General features: G+C 44.2%; 1 protein-coding gene across 2 annotated transcripts in view; it reads left to right on the top strand.

Annotated features, from left to right (window-relative positions):
• Positions 1-10,286, top strand: part of tbx21 (T-box transcription factor 21) — a 38,413-nt gene extending 28,127 nt beyond the window's left edge. For both annotated transcript variants that reach the window (XM_072249055.1, XM_072249056.1), the window contains exons 3-6: positions 2,992-3,113; positions 5,048-5,206; positions 6,555-6,616; positions 7,984-10,286. In XM_072249055.1, the coding sequence (XP_072105156.1) occupies positions 2,992-3,113; positions 5,048-5,206; positions 6,555-6,616; positions 7,984-8,677 (1,037 nt within the window). In that variant the 3' untranslated portion in view covers positions 8,678-10,286. The remainder of the gene's footprint in view (positions 1-2,991; positions 3,114-5,047; positions 5,207-6,554; positions 6,617-7,983) is intronic.
• The last annotated feature ends 5,970 nt before the right edge of the window (positions 10,287-16,256 follow it).

Genomic DNA, 16,256 nt, shown 5'->3' with positions numbered 1-16,256 from the left:
ATACCCACACAACACCAGTGTGCTTTTGGTTTTCAATGTCCCTCAGACACTTAAACAGTTTCAATGACTCATGACTTTTCCAGCCATGGTTAGGTCTCTCAGTGGCTATTGCACTGTAATATTTTCCAGCCAGTTCTTTGTAGTTTTAACAGCTACTCTGATTGTTCCTCTGTACAGTAGCCACTGGATCCCTCAGCACCCTTGTCAGTAAACATCCTTGTGATTTAACCCCTTCAGGAAGGTATATGTCACAAGGCCAATGGCACCAAATTATCCTTTCCAGAGCTGCCATTTCCCAGCCATTTTAATTCCGCTCTCCATTCCCACACTGACGTATCACCTCAGCCTGCTGCAGGCTAACTGGAAAATACATCTCATATTCTGCCTGGGTAATCCACAACCCGACAGCCTGAACATTGACTTCTCCAATTCCTCTCCTGATCTACCCAGTTCCTTATATGCCCACCCCAGACCCAATTAGTCTGTTGCTTTCCGTTCCTCCACCCACTCAATCTGCCCATCACCCGCAAATTCCTTCCACTGGGTCCTCTCCCCCCATTGTTCCCACCTCCCTTATTATTTTGCATGCCTCGCCTTCCTTTCCTATAAGATTCCACCCTCAGCAGCCCTGTTTTTGCCTCTACCTAGCACTTTCCACCCTCTATTGCTATTCCCACTCTTCCCTCCTCCATCTGCCTCACATCCCTCCTCACTTGGACCCACCTATCCTTTTCTCCACGCCTGTCCTTCACATCTTTATATTGGCTAATCCCCTCTATCTTTTTGGACCATAACATAAACTGTCCATTCTCCTCGACAGGCGCTGCCTGACCTGCTGATATATCCAACAGACTGCCCTGTCTGCGAGAACACTAGAATCAACCCTGTGGAAGATTCTGCTATCCTATTTCTGAATTACGGATCCTTAGATTTTTCTTTACGCACAATCAGCATTCCGGGAACCAGGCAGGTTGTTAGGTTCAGGCATCTGACAAAGTTGTACATAGTGTATAAATAAAAATGGCTCTATTTGAAGAGGCTTTAGGGATTCTCTGTTCTTCAGACCATTGTTTTTTCTTCCAATAACAGAGTAGTTAATAATAATAGCCCATTGTTGTGGAAACTGAATGTGTGTAATGTGGTTGCTGTGTTTCTAACATTACACACACACTTCATTGGCTGAATCTCACTGAATATTGGTAGTCTTTGATGCCTGGAGAAAGCAGTGTTGCTCCCTTGACTCAAACCTTCACCCCACTGCCAGTGATCCCAAGGGGAATCTGTTGGTGTTGCCCCAGGGTTCAAAGTAGGAAGGCCATCTAGTTTCACTTTAGCTTGCTGGCAACCGCATAGGGCTCCGGTTAGTGTGACCATAGAGTGACTTGGCCTAAAGATCACTCAGCAAAGAACCATATCCTATCTTATGTTAACCAGCAGTTCATTACAAAGTGACACTGCAGCTCTATAAAACCTCTGGTTAGACCACATTTGGAGAATTGTGTTTAGTTCTGGTCGCCTCATTATAGAAAGGATGTGGAAACCTTTGAGAGGTGCAGAGAAGGTTTAACAGGATACGGCCTGGATTAGAGCAAGCTAGGGCTTTTCTCTTTGGAGCGAAGGAGGATGAGAGGTGACTCAGTAGAGGTGTACAAGATGATAAGAGGCACAGATAGAGTGGACAAGCCGGCACCTTTTTCTCAGAGCAGAAATGGCTAATATGAGACGGCATACTTTTAAGGTGATAAGAAGAAAATATGGGGGGGGGGGGGAGTGTCAGAGATACATTTTTTAACTGAGTGGTGGGTGTGTGGAAGACACTGTCAGGGGTGGTAGAAGTAGGTACATTAGAGACATTAAAGAGACTCTTGGGTACATGGATGAAAGAAAAATGGAGGCCTATGTGGGAGAGAATGGTTCAATTGATCTTGGAGTAGGTTAAAAGGTCAGCACAACATCGTGCTGTGTTTGCTGTACTGTTCTGCATTTTAAAAACATTTCTACACTAGGATATGGAGATACAATATGGCAACGAGAAAATAGCAGAAAAACTGAAATAACTTTCCAAGAGGAAAGTCACTGCTGCGATAGACTTCATTAGGTGTAGGTGCTTGTTAATTTTCAAACTAGCTAGTAGCTTTCTTGGAAGTACCATTGACTCATTTAAAACTTGGCTAATTCGAGCGTTCAGCTCCTTTCTGAGTCACTCACTTGAGAGAAGGGCGTAGTTGCATTTATATAGAATAATGTTTTAAGGATATCCCAAAATACTTTTTGTAGGCAATGTTGTAGTAAAACATGAATTAATTTGTCACCAGCAAGTTCTTACAAACAGCAATAGGGGAAACACCAGTGCCCAAGAAATGGAAAGCATATCAAAAGTAGTGGATACGGCCCAGTCCATCACAGGAAAAGCCCTCCCCACCATTCAGCACATCTACAAGGAGCTCTGCCACAAGAAAGCAGCATCTGTCAACAAGGACCCCACCATCCAGACCATGCTCTCTTTTTTTGTTGCGTCCATCAGGAAGGAAGTACAGAAGCCTTAGGTCCCACACCACCAGGTTCAGACACAGTTATTATGCTTCAACCATCAGACTCCTGAAGAAAGATGAATAACTTTACTCACCCTAACACTGAACTGAATCCACAGCCTATGGACTCTCCAAGTTTCAAGGACTCTACAACTTAAGTCCTCAGTATTATTTATTTACTCATTTTTTATTTGCAGTTTGCCTCCTTTTGCACATTGGTTGTTTGTCAGTCTTAATATGCAGTATTTTATTGATTCTATTGTATTTCTTTGCTCTACTGTGAATGCCCGCATGAAAATGAATCTCAGAGTAGTATATGGTGACATACAGTATGTACTTTGATAATAAATTTCCTTTACACTTTGGGAGCTCAAGTAATTCTTCATGGTCAGGATGGAAGTGCACTATATCTGCCTGATGAATGACCTTGTGTTCTGGGCACATATTCCTCCCAACGCAGGTAATCGGACGTACATGCACCCAGACTCTCCGAACACAGGGGCCCACTGGATGCGCCAGGAAATCTCCTTTGGTAAACTAAAGCTGACCAATAACAAAGGAGCATCCAACAACGTCACTCAGGTGAGCCTGTGATTGCAACAAATTTCTAAGTAATGCAGCTTATTTAAAAACAACAGGACTTGTCGCCCTTCCTCAAACAATTGCTGCCCCTCACGGTGAGTGGTGATATCTTTACTAATTAAAAACCTATCAACCTCTGTTTTAAAGCATACATAAGGTTACAGCATACAGTTCTGGTTGCCTCATTATAGGAAGGATGTCAAGGCTTTGGCCAGGGTGCAGAAGGGGTTCTTCAGGATGCTGCCTGGGTTAGAGGGCACGTGTGGAATAATGAAAGGTTGCAGAAACTTGGGTTGTTTTCTCTGGTGTGCTGGAGACTGAGGGGAGATCTGAGAGGTTTATAAGATTATGAGAGTCATGGATAGAGTAGTCAGACAGCATTTTTTCCCAGGGTAAATATCGGAAGGCATGCATTTAAGGTGAGAGGGGTAAGTTCAAAGGAGATGATATGGACACGTTGTGGGTGCCTGGAATACCACTGCCTGGGGTGGTGGTGGAGGGAGAAACATTAGGGACTTTTAAGAGGCGTTTAGATAATCCTGTGAACGTGAGGGCAATGGAAAGATATGGACAGAAGAGATTAACTTAGTTGGCTATTTGATTACAAATTTAATTGGTTTGGCACAACATTTTGGGCCGATGGGCCTGTTCTTGTGCTGTACTGTTCTCCGTTCTAAATACACCCGATGACTTGGCCTCCACAGCCGTCTGTGGCAATGAAATCCACAGATTAATCGCCCTCTGGCTAAAGAAATTCCTCCTCATCTCTGTTCTAAAGGGACATCCCTGTATTCTGTGCCTGAGCCCACTGGTCCCTAGACTCCCCACTATGGGAAACATCCTCTCCACATCCAGTCTATCTAGGCCTTTCAATAATCCATAGGTTCCGATGAAATTCCCCTCATTTTTCTAAACTGCAGCGAGTACAGGCCCAGAACCATCAAATGCTCCACATGTATTAGCACTTTCATTTCCGGAATCATTCTCATAAACCTCCTTTGGATCCTCTCCACTGTCAGCACATCCTTTCTTAGATAAGGGGCCCAAAACTGCTCGCAATACTCCCAAATGAAGTTTGACCAATGCCTTATAAAGACTCAGCATTTACACCCTTCTATTTATATTCTAGTTCTCTCGAAATGAATGGACGTTGAATTTCCTTCCTTACCACTGACATATTCATCCCCTGCATCACATAAAGTCACAGAGAATAGCACAAGAACAGACTCTTCAGCCTACAATGGCTGTGCCAACCACGATGCCAAATGAATCTAATCCCATCTGCCTGCACACGATCCATATCCCTCCATTCTTTGCATTCCCATTATCATGAGAGGCATTGATCGTGTGGATAGTCAGAGGCTTTTTCCCAGGGCTGAAATGGCTAATACGACAGCTCACAGTTTTAAGGTGCTTGGAAGTAGGAACAGAGGAGGTGTCAGCGGTAAGTTCTTTACGCAGAGAGTGGTGAGTGCGTGGAATGGGCTGCCAGCGGTGGTGGTGGAGGCGGATACGATAGTCTTTTAAGAGTTTCCTGGACAGGTAAATGGAGCTCAGAAAAATAGAGAGCTGTGGGTAAACCTAGGTAATTTCTAAGGTAAGGACATGTTCAGCCCAGCTTTGTGGGCCGAAGGGCCTGTATTATGCTGTAGGCTTTCTATGTTCTAGCATGTCTGCTTCCACAACCAACCCTGGCAACATGTTCCAGGCACCTACCCCTCGCAGTGTTAAAAAAGAACTTGTCCTGCACATCTCTTTTAAGCTCTCTCCTCTTCTCACCTTACAGCTGAAAGCCATGTCATCTAGTAAATGACATTTGAAGCCTGAGAAAAAGTTGGCCCTTTCGATCAACCTACCCTACCTATGCCATCTAACGGGATGGAGTTGCAAATGATGGTTTCCTCTCTTGACTGATGTACGGGATTGTTTTGCAGATGATTGTGCTGCAGTCTCTACACAAGTACCAGCCCCGGCTGCACATTGTCCAAGTGAAAGAGGATGGTGCCGAAGATCCATACCTCACGTCCAAAATGCAGGCATTCACGTTCCCTGAAACACAATTCATCGCAGTGACCGCCTACCAGAACGCAGATGTGAGTTGGCATCGATCAGTATTTCGGCCAATGAGACTTCTCTATCAGTCAGGGTACTTGGAAGGCAATGAATGGAGTGTGGTGTATGTACCTATTGGAAATGGGGGATGTATTGGGTGCTAGTATATGTTTGATAGGGCTACCTACCTCAGAGCCAATGGGAAATTTCCTGGAGCATTTGGAGTTATCAAGCACACTTCATTAGATAGCACTTTGGTTCAGAAATAGTTCAATCTTTATCCAGAGATTGGAGTAAAAATCAAGGTTGACACATCAGTATATTACAAAGGGGTGAAAATTGCTCCAGGAAGTCAGCCAGTCAGCCAGCATCTGTGGAGGGAAAGGAGTGGCCAATGTTGTGGATTGAAACCCTGCACTAGAAGTGAGCATGTAGAGGGGAGATTGCAAGTACAAAGAGATTAGAGGTAGGGGTGAGAGCAAGAGCTGGTGGAACCAGATGAGGTGGGGGGGTGGTATTGGGTAGATGGAGCCAGGTGGAGGAGAGGGAAGGGCCATTCCTGAGACAAGAGGCTGATGGGTGACAGGTGGAAATGGGTCAGGAAGAAAATAGGAGAAGGAGGAGGAGTGGGTGGATAGAGACATAGGGTGGAAAATGATACGAAGGTGGTGGGCACAGATGGGAGATGGGACCAGGAAGGTAGGCCAAGGGAGCGGAAAACCAGGTTGTTAGATGTGTGTGGGTGACAGGCAATCCCTACAGCCCTGTGGATGAGCCTAAAGTGAAGGAGAGTAGAAGAATGAGGGGAGATTTGATAGAGGTGTACAAATTTAGGGCGGCTATAGATAAGGGTAAATGCAACTGAGGTTGGGTGAGACTAGAACTAGAAGTCATGGGTTAAGGGCGAAAGGTGAAGCATTTATGGGGAATGGGCGGGGAACTTCTTTGCTCAGAGGGTGGTGAGAGTGTGGAAGCATCCGCCAGTGGAAGTGATTCAATTTCAACGTGTAAGAGAAGTCTGGATAAGAACATGGATGGGGAGGGGGGTACGGAGGGCCATGACACTATGGCAGGTTGCTGGGACTATGCAGCCTAATAGGGTTGGCATGAATTAGACAGGCTGAAAGGCCTGTTTCTGTGCTGCATTTCTCTATGAAACCTGAAGCAAGATATTAACTTTTAATTTACTTACATTTTAATAAACGTCTTAACTCATTGAGTGAAAATCCCCACAAACTCCGTAAATGAATTAAAGCTAAACAGCCTTCATTGTAGTGGGTTAGAGTTCTGAAATGTTTTCAGTCTAATGTAATTGCTGCAAGCAGACACTATAGTTGTTTCAGGGGACTTCTACCTCTGCTTAATCATTGTGGAACATTTCCCTTGCAGATCACCCAACTTAAAATAGACCACAACCCTTTTGCAAAAGGCTTCCGAGACAATTTTGACTCGTAAGTATATTTAATCAAACGACATCTACACAGGCTGTAAATTATCCTAACTGAAAGGAATGATCTTTTTTAACCACATCAACCTACTTCCAATGAGCAAGGTGCGAGGTGAATCTGTGGAATTCATTGCCACAGATTGCTGGGTGTACTTAAAGCAGAGGTTGATAGATTCTTGATTAATTAGGGCTTCAAAGGTTACATGGAGAAGGCAGGAGAAAGGGGTTGAGTGGGATAATAAATTAGCCATATTGGCAATGGCAAATTAAACTTGATGGGCCAAATGGCCCAATTCTGCTCCTATGTTTTATGGTCTAAAAGCATGGCTTGGGATTCTAATCATTGGCCTGATTCCTGGGATGGCTAGGCTGTTGTCTGAGAATTTGGGATGGCCTGGTGAGTTTTCCTTAAAGATCAAAAGAATAGGAAGAGTCCATGCAGTTTTTGAGCAGAAAGCCGACTGTGATTCCTGCCAGACTAAGTCGAAGATTGCGATCAGGTCACCCCAGAGTAGAAGAGGTAGAGGTGCCCTCACGTTCCTGAGCCCCATCTTTGCATCTCCCTTTTCACCCAATTTAAGTTGGGCTCCATTCATGTACGTTAACTGCAAGCACTGCACTATGTGACGAAATCCAGGAACTGAGATGGTTTGAGTCTGACTCAGCTCTCCTCTTCCCAGTCTTATCTGTCCTGAATACCTGCTGTGTTAAATTCATGACTGGTCTTTCCATTTGGTTATACAGAATGTGAAACCTTTTCAAATCTTAAGGGATGCAGCAACTCATTTTGATTGGTATAAGCCTAGGGAGAAGGGCTGCCAAGTGTGTATGTCTACTGATGCAGCAGGCTCATGGTCATATCCACCCAAATTACCACTAAAGAACTTGTTGCTGTATGTAGTGCAAGGATCAGTTTGTTCACTAGGATGGTACAGCTGTTAGTGCAACAACTATAGCGCCAGCAATCATCGATCGGAGTTCAATTCCTGATGCTCTCTTTGTTCCCCCTGCGACCCATGTGAGTTCCTGGAAAGGTGATTGAGGTTGAAACACAAGTTCAATTCAAATGGAGTTCCCCACTTTGGTACATGCCACTGTGATGCTGTTGATGTCAATAAGGCCTATAACCTCCCCAAGCACAACATCTAACTATCTGGGAATACTTTAGGCTTGACACAGGAATTTGGGTAATTTATGGGAATTACTGGTTTGGCCATGGGGATGGGCAAGCTCCTGGTTATTGTGGTGTCCTGGATGCACGTGGCAGCTGAACTTTCTACATATTCGTGTCAAGCAATGTTAACTCTAAAAGCTTCTTGGGCATCATTTATGTGTCAGAGTCTGATCCACCCCTCTAACTCTATTTTTCAGAATGTACACCAGCTCGGAAGGAGACCGACTAACTCCTTCTCCGCCAGACCAGCAGAATTGCCAGCAGTTGGTTCCCGCCCCACGCTACCAGCCTTTCCTACACGACCAGTACATGAATGCTCTGCCACAGGGTAGATACTACAATGGGGAACGGACTGTGTCCCACACGTCCAAACACCGGGAAGATATTACAAACCCTCATCGCTGGTTCATGTCACCAGTACAGCAGTCTAACACCAACCGGCTGGATTTCAGTACGTATGATCCTGAATACACAGGAAACGCATTTATGACTTACAGCATGAAAAGTTTCCCACTTCAAGCAAGCCCCCATGCCCTTGGTTACTACCAAGATCATCCATTCAGTTCAGGGAATACCTGGGGCACCAGGGGACCTTCTCAGTATCATCACAGCAAGCCTAGTTCTGCACTGACCTGGTACAGGCCTGTAGGTGATACCAGGCCAACGCTGTCCAATGTAGAGGACAAAAGCAAGGAAACAGAGGACTCTTCCTGGCTCGAGCCTCCCTCTGTAAAGTCAGCGGACTCCTCTGATTCAGGACTGTATGAGGTTGATTGTAAACGGAGGAAGGTGTCCCCCTATACCTCAAGCACCGAGAACTCGCCCCCCAATCAGAGCAGCGAGAAGGAAAATGGAAGTGATACCGGTTACTACAGCTTTTATGCCAACTGAATCGCTGCAGACGAGATCAATCCCATTGGTACAACTGTGCTGCAAACCAATTCTGCATCAAACCCTCTCACCTCACCACTCACCACCGGGGTTGGAGTACCCTTTGAAATCTAAAAAGTTTTCTTACAGCAGTCCTGAGAGAGAGAGAGAGAAAGAGAGAGAGGGAGGGAGAAAGCTTCATGGAACTGCAGAGTTTAAAACTGCCCTCTGGTATAAAGGGTGCTCTCTGCAGAATTTTGAGGCCATGCTGTATGAAGTGTTTGTATTGATGGACTGTTACTCCAGTTAAAGTGATATAAATGGGTGTTACAGGGAAATAAAAACATTTCATTCAAGCACAATTTTATCATTCATTGGTGGGTTCTCATGTCTGGGTATGTCGTTTTCTTATGTACAATAGGATACCAGGTAGATATCTTATAATTGCAATATACAGAGTGGAAAAAAGACAATAAAAATTACCAGTTATAGATCGTTTCAAGCATCTGGTTGCAAAACACAGAGGCAAAAGGTACATTTAATATATGCATATATCTATTTACTGTGTTTAAAGAGTTATTGTTTCACTTTAAGAATGTGCTTTTTCTAATTCAGTATTTTTCATCACACTGCCAAGGAACGGCAAGATGATGACAGCTGGCAGCTTCAACACAGCAACATTAAAGAAATTTGACCTTGCCCCTCTTTACAGAACGTATAATATTGGGACTGTGAATGTGTTGTAATTGACCTGGAAGTTGACCAAGCCTTTATTTTTGTTTTAAAAAAAAGTTTGTTTTATAATCAAATGAATTAAACGCTGAGTAAAAAAAAAAGCTGTGGTGATTATATTTGTCATTATTGGCAGTTTGCATCCCTATCATAAACTGATCTGGCAACACCACCGTAATTTTATTCATCTTGCTCCTACAGTTTCTCGTTCCCAATCACTAGTCCTCAGTCCACATTCTCCCCCTCCCTATTTGGAATGCACTGAATTCCTGGGGCAGGATTACACAGCATTCTTTTTCCAGGGGTAGTTCATTAAAATTGTGATGGACATTATTGGCAGTCTCAGTCCTTGAGCCAATGCCCGTTATGGTGGACTGCATTCCCAATGTCACTCAAGGGTGATGACCTCCTGCCTGATATGTTGTCCTCCACCGCCACTTACGGGCTAGTATCCAATTCTAAGGCTCTAACCTCTGACCTTCAGTGACTTTGACTACCAGGTTTCAAATGAAGATTATCTGCCACTCAGTTGGCAATTGAGACATGGAGAAGGAGATAGCTGTTCTATAACTGCACAAATATTATGTGGGGGCTGTATGTAAATATTTTGATGTAATTATTTTGGGACCATTTGTAAATGGCTTCAATTCTGGAAAATGTAAAGGCTTTGGAATCAACCAACATCAGTACTGACCACGTGACTTAAAATGTGAAGATGCACAATAAGTTATATTAAAAAAAAATGCTCCTCCTGTGTCAGTGTTAAGTGTGAAATCTTTCTTGAGCATGGAGTTTTATTCCTGATTACTTAATTTATTCAAAAATCCTTGGTGTACATTACTGGTTTTGTACAGGTTAATGTAGTATATATTGAATAAATGTACCTCAAATGCCCAATGGCTGTAGCTATTTCATTTTTTAATAAAAATGAAAAAAATAAATATTTTGTTATAAGTTAATTTTGCATGAAAAAGTCTTGCATTTACATATGCACAGATACTGGAGGCAGGTCTGGCAGCATCTATGGATGGGAATAAACAGTAATTTTGGGCCGAGACTCCTCAATCAGTCCTGAAATGTCAACTGTTTATTCCTTTCTTGCCTGACCTGTTGTGTTCCTCCAGCATTTTGTATGTGATGCTCTAGATTTTCAGCATCTGCAAAATCTCTTGTTTATGCATTTATATACCACTTTTAATATTAGGACATCTCAGAGCCGTTATGAAGGTTGTATAATATGTAACCACCATTAGAATTGGAGGTTCTGCACCCAATGTGGTTTCCTAGATTACATTTACAACTTCAAAATGTTGCAAAGCACTTTGCAATTGCTGAAGGATTCTTTGACTTATTATTGTTGGAGTAGGAAATGTATGCCTACATAGCCAGGTTTCACAGACACAAAGAGTGTGACCGAATTTTTGGAATTATTGTAATAATCAGTTGGGACACCAGACAGAATTCCTGAAATAGTCTTTGAGCTTTCTACCTTTAGTGAAGAGAACAGATTGCGCCTGGGTTTAATATCTCATCCTGCATATGGCGTGGCATATTCTCATACAGTCTGAGAATTTGCTACACAGAGGGACATTGCACATGAAACACAGAAAGTTAAGCTTGCAGGTACAAGTAATTGGGAAGGTAAATAGCTTTTAATGGAAAGATGATGAGATACAAAAGTTGGGAAGTCTTGCTACAACCGTTATAGGGCATTGGCAAAAGTCCAGCTGGATTACTGTGTACGGTTTGGATTATTTTATCTATTATTCAAGTTCACTTGGTTGATTCCTGAGTGAAAGGGTAGTTTCATGAGGAAACATTGAGCAGGTTAGGTCTAGAGAAGATACATGACATTGAAGGTAGTTGACAGCGTAAATGCTGTGTTGATGTTTCTCTGGAGCCTTAGAGATAGAGGAGAGGCCAAATTTTCTCTCACGCTTTGGAGACTGAGGGGAAGCCTGATTTCCTTAGAGTGTCAGAGGCTGAGGGAAAACCTGTTAAAAATTTATAAGATTATGAGAGACATTGATAGGTTGTTCAGTCAATATCTTTTTCCCAGGGTAGAAATGCCAAATGCTGTATTGTTCTCTGTTATAAATTTGCAATATAGAATTCCAAAGATTCACAACCCTCTGAGAAAAGGAACATCCATCCATCTGAAGTAGGTGACTCTTTATCTAAAACCAGAATGTCAAGTACTAGATTTCCCCCCTGGGGCAAACGTAGAACAGTGCAGGATAGCAAATATTGTAGTCCAAATCTCATTCCCTCAGTTTTGTGTTCGATTTGCTTTTCCGTAGGTTGCACTGCCACCTAGTGTTCGTGTAAGTAAACTGGAAGTTGGACTAATTGTAGGCCATTATCTCATCTGATATTTAATCTCAACGGCATTAACAATCGAAGAGATTGCCAACAGATTACACTACAGAGGATAGCAGGAGCATTCCTGCATTGACTAATCATAGACTCAGAGTGATACAGCACAGAAACAAACCCTTCAGCCCACCAAGTCCATATCAACCATCCATTTACACAAATTATAACAGTACAGGCCCCTAGGCACACAGTACCGACATACAACACTGTGCGAAAGTCTTAGGCACCCTAGCTACTATATATATATATCCGCACACAGTATGTGTCTAAGACTTTTGCACAGTACTGTAACCTAATCTAAGATGATCAATCTAACACTTCCCTCCTACATAGGCCTCCATTTTTCTATCATTCGTATTTAAGAGTTTTCTGACTTCTGGTAAGATACCGGTGCGCACTAATGCAGTGGCCACTCTGGGTCCATTCAAAATGTGTATTTCTTTGTCAGTTATGTCTTTTATGATCACAAATTGCTGCTGGATAATAAGGACATCAAGTTCTACAGGTCTACCCCCATCAGCAAGTTGCTCAATGGCGATGGAGCGGCATACTATGCTGTCATCTGGACTCGTTGCGTACCCTTATCGTGCTGAGATGGTGCACAGACCCTGTTGGACTTTGATAATGGAGAATACTGCAAGTCCAGTTCACTGGCTCATTGGTGAGGGAGCTCTGTTGTCTCAGTTGTGCAGGGTCGCCTGTTGCAACCACCCAGGGGAGGAGACAATGGAGGTGGCATGCGAGAGAGCAGAGGCCTCTGCGGGGTGCGCTGGAATTCGTCCTGTGTTGGGGACTGTCCCTCTGGTTACTGCTGCCCTCTAGTGTTTGCTCAGTGGAAGAACAAGCTGGACAAGGACAATTTAATTTGGCCTAATGTTTGGCACAGATCTTGTGGGCCACAGGGCCTGTACCAGCGCTGTTTTGAGTTGTGTTGAATTAACCCGCCACCCAGTGCATCCAGAGGAAAACGATGCAGTCACAGAGAGAATACCCAAATTTCACATGGACAGCACCCACCGTTAGGATCGAACCAGTGCTTCTGATACTATAACATAGCTGCCCTATTAACTGCGTTATTGTGCTGGCCTAAAGGACACAGAATAGAAAGAAGTTACACACACACAAAATGCTGGAGGAACTCAACAAGTCAGACAAGCATCTACGGTGAGGACTTTGATGAAGTGCCTTGGCTCGAAACATCAACTGTTTATACCTCTCCACATATGCTACCTGACTTGCTGAGTTCCTCCAGTGTTTTGTGTGCGTTGCTCAAGATTTCTAGTATCTGCAGAATCCCTTGTGTTTACAGTGGGAGGTTATTGTGCACCACCTCCCCCCAACCCACGCGTGGAAAAAGCACACAAATGCACAATGGCACCAGATGGAATGTCCCGGCTTCCTTTCATAGGTTTTGCCTGCTCGGCTGAGCTCCCCCAGATGATAGGGGACCCGACTGGAATAAAGGTAGAACAAAGAGTGAACAACATTTTCCTTTGGTGGCCGTTGTCTCTAACTGGAGGGCACATGTTTAAGGTAAGGGGTAGGAGGCATAGAGTGGATCTGAGGCAATTTCTTTTTCATGCGGGGGCTAGCTGGAATCCCTCATTGGCTTGAGGGATGGCGGAGGCAGAGACTCTCACAACACTTATGAAGTATTTCAAAGAGGAAATGAAGCCCGCCCGCCGCACCCCCCCAATGAAGAGAAACTGCAGGCCAAATGCTGGGAAATGGAATCAGTAAAGAGTAAAGACAGGTACTTGATGGCTCCCAAGAACATAGTGGCTGAAAGGCCCATTTATGTATTGTATGATTATAACAGGGGTTCCTAACCTGGGTTCATGGACCCCTTCGTTAACAGTAGGGGTCCACAGCACAACAAAGGTTGGGAATGCCTGCTGTAAGGTGAGAACAGATTCAGGCAAGCATTGGAAGGGTAGCCTCTAATCTGATAGCATAAACATTGATTTCCCCAACTTCCAGCAATTTCTGTCCCCTCTCTCCACTTTTCCATTCCCCATTCTGGTTAGGCTCTCAGCTGCCCCTCCTCCTTCTCTTCCTTCCATTGACCACAGTCCTCTTCTGTCAGATTCCTCTTCCTGCAGCTCTTTACCTCTTCTGCCTATCCCCTCCCTGCTTTTCACTTTACTCCCCCTCCCCCTTCACCTGGCCTCACATCCCCTGCCAGTTGTACTCCACACTCCCCAAACCACCTTATTCTGGTTTGCCTCCTTTCTTTCCAGTCCTGACGAAGGGTCTTGGCTCAAAATGTCAACAGCTGATTCCCCTCCATACAAGCTGACAGAGCCGCTGTACATCTCCAGCATTTCGTGTGCTGATCAAGTATTGGAAAGTGGTGGTGGTGGAGGAGGCTGGTTCAGAAAAGAAGCAGAAGGTTCTCAGACCAGGATGGTGGAGGTGAGAGATTGGATGCCCATGTGAACATGATCTGTTTGACATCAGAAAACTGAGAAGCACCAAAGCTGCAGAGCACATTAGAAACATCATGGATGTAAGTGGGAGGGGCCCGAAGTGGAGGGGTAAATCCTTCCGAATTAAAATTGGCCCATTGTTTACCAATTTGTGGATCTTGGAAAGGTGATAGAAGAGGACTGGTAGCTATGAAAGAAAGATCTGCAGCCGGCCTTATAAACGGTAATGTGGATATAGTCCGGAGGGAGATTTGATATGTCAGTGAGCTGGTAGATTTCCCAAACAACAATAATCAGATTCTATTAAATCTGATTATTGTTGTTCAGGAAATCTATATTAAATAGGTAGTGCAAAAGAGGGGGAAAATAGTGAAACATAGAAACATAGAAAATAGGTGGAGTAGGCCATTCGGCCCTTTGAGCCTGCACTGCCATTCGGTATGATCATGGCTGATCATCCAACTCAGAACCCTGTACCAGCCTTCCCTCCATACCCTCTGATCCCCGTAGCCACAAGGGCCATATCTAACTCCCTCTTAAATATAGCCAATGAACTGGCCTCAACTGTTTCCTGTGGCAGAGAATTCCACAGATTCACCACTCTCTGTGTGAAGAAGTTTTCCCTCATCTCAGTCCTAAAAGACTTCCCCTTTATCCTTAAACTGTGACCCCTTGTTCTGGACTTCCCCAACATCGGGAACAACCTTCCTGCATCTAGCCTGTCCAATCCCTTCAGAATTTTATACATTTCAATAAGATCCCCCTCACTCTTCTAAATTCCTGCGAGCTCATGAAGTAGTGCTCATGAGCTCATTGTCCATTCAGAAATCTAATGGCACAGGGGAAGAACACTGAGTGTCTCTCTGCAGGCTCCTGTACCACCTCCTTGATAGCAGCAATGAGAAGAATTGATCTGATTGACTTTGTTTAACCATATAACAATTACAGTACGGAAACAGGCCATCTCAGTCCTTCTAGTCCGTGCCGAACTCTTACTCACCTAGTCCCACCGACCTGCACTCAGTCCATAACCCTCCATTCCTTTCCTGTCCATATATCTATCCAATTTAACTTTAAATGACAACATCAAACCTGCCTCTACCACTTCTTACATACATGAGTAAAAATCTTTATGCTATGCCTCCATCTAAGGTACAATCATAGTAATATATAATAAATAGAACAGTCAATGTAACATAGAAATACACTCAGATCTGCGTGAGTTAATCAGTCTGACAGCCTGGTGGAAGAAACTGTCCCGGCACCTGTTGGTTCTGGCTTTTATGTTGCGGTACCGTTTCCCAGATGGTAGCAGCTGGAATAGATTGTGGTTAGGGTGACTCGAGTCCCCAATGATCCTTCAGGCCCTTTTTACACACCTGTCTTTGTAAATGTCCCGAAGTGGGAAGTTCACAACTACAGATGTGCCAGGCTGTCCACACCACTCTCTGCAGAGTCCTGCAATTAAGGGAGGTACAGTTCTCATACCAGGCAGTGATGCAGCCAGTCAGGATGCTCTCAATTATGCCCCTGTAGAGAGTTCTCAGGATTTGTGGGCTCATACCAAACTTCCTCAACTGTCTGAGGTGAAAGAGACACTGTTGTGCCTTTGTGTGCACGACCATGAGGTCTTCAGTGATGTGGATGCAGAGGAACTTGAAGCTGTTAACCCTCTCATTCCCACATCCATTGATGTCAATAGGGGTCAGTCCATCTCCATTCCTCCTGTAATCCGCAACCAGCTTTGTTTTTGCGACATCGAGGGAGAGATTGTTTTCTTAACACCAGAAAGATGACTTCTTCCCTGTAGGCCACCTCGTTATTGAGATTAGGCCAATCCATGTAGTGTTGTCAGCAAATTTGATTAGCAGATTAGAGCTGTGGGTGGCAATACAGTCATGGGTATACAGGGAGTAAAGGAGGAGACCTAGTACACAGCCCTGAGGGGCTCCTGTATCACCCTGCTCTTCTTGGGTACTAGTATGATTGTCACCCTTTTGAAGCAGATGGGAGTCTCTGACTGCAGCAGTGAGAGATCGAAGATGTCCCTGAACACTCCCGCC

This window comes from Mobula birostris, chromosome X (assembly GCF_030028105.1).
Source record: "Mobula birostris isolate sMobBir1 chromosome X, sMobBir1.hap1, whole genome shotgun sequence".
NCBI lineage: Eukaryota > Metazoa > Chordata > Chondrichthyes > Myliobatiformes > Myliobatidae > Mobula > Mobula birostris.
This window is presented reverse-complemented; position numbering and strand designations above follow the sequence as displayed.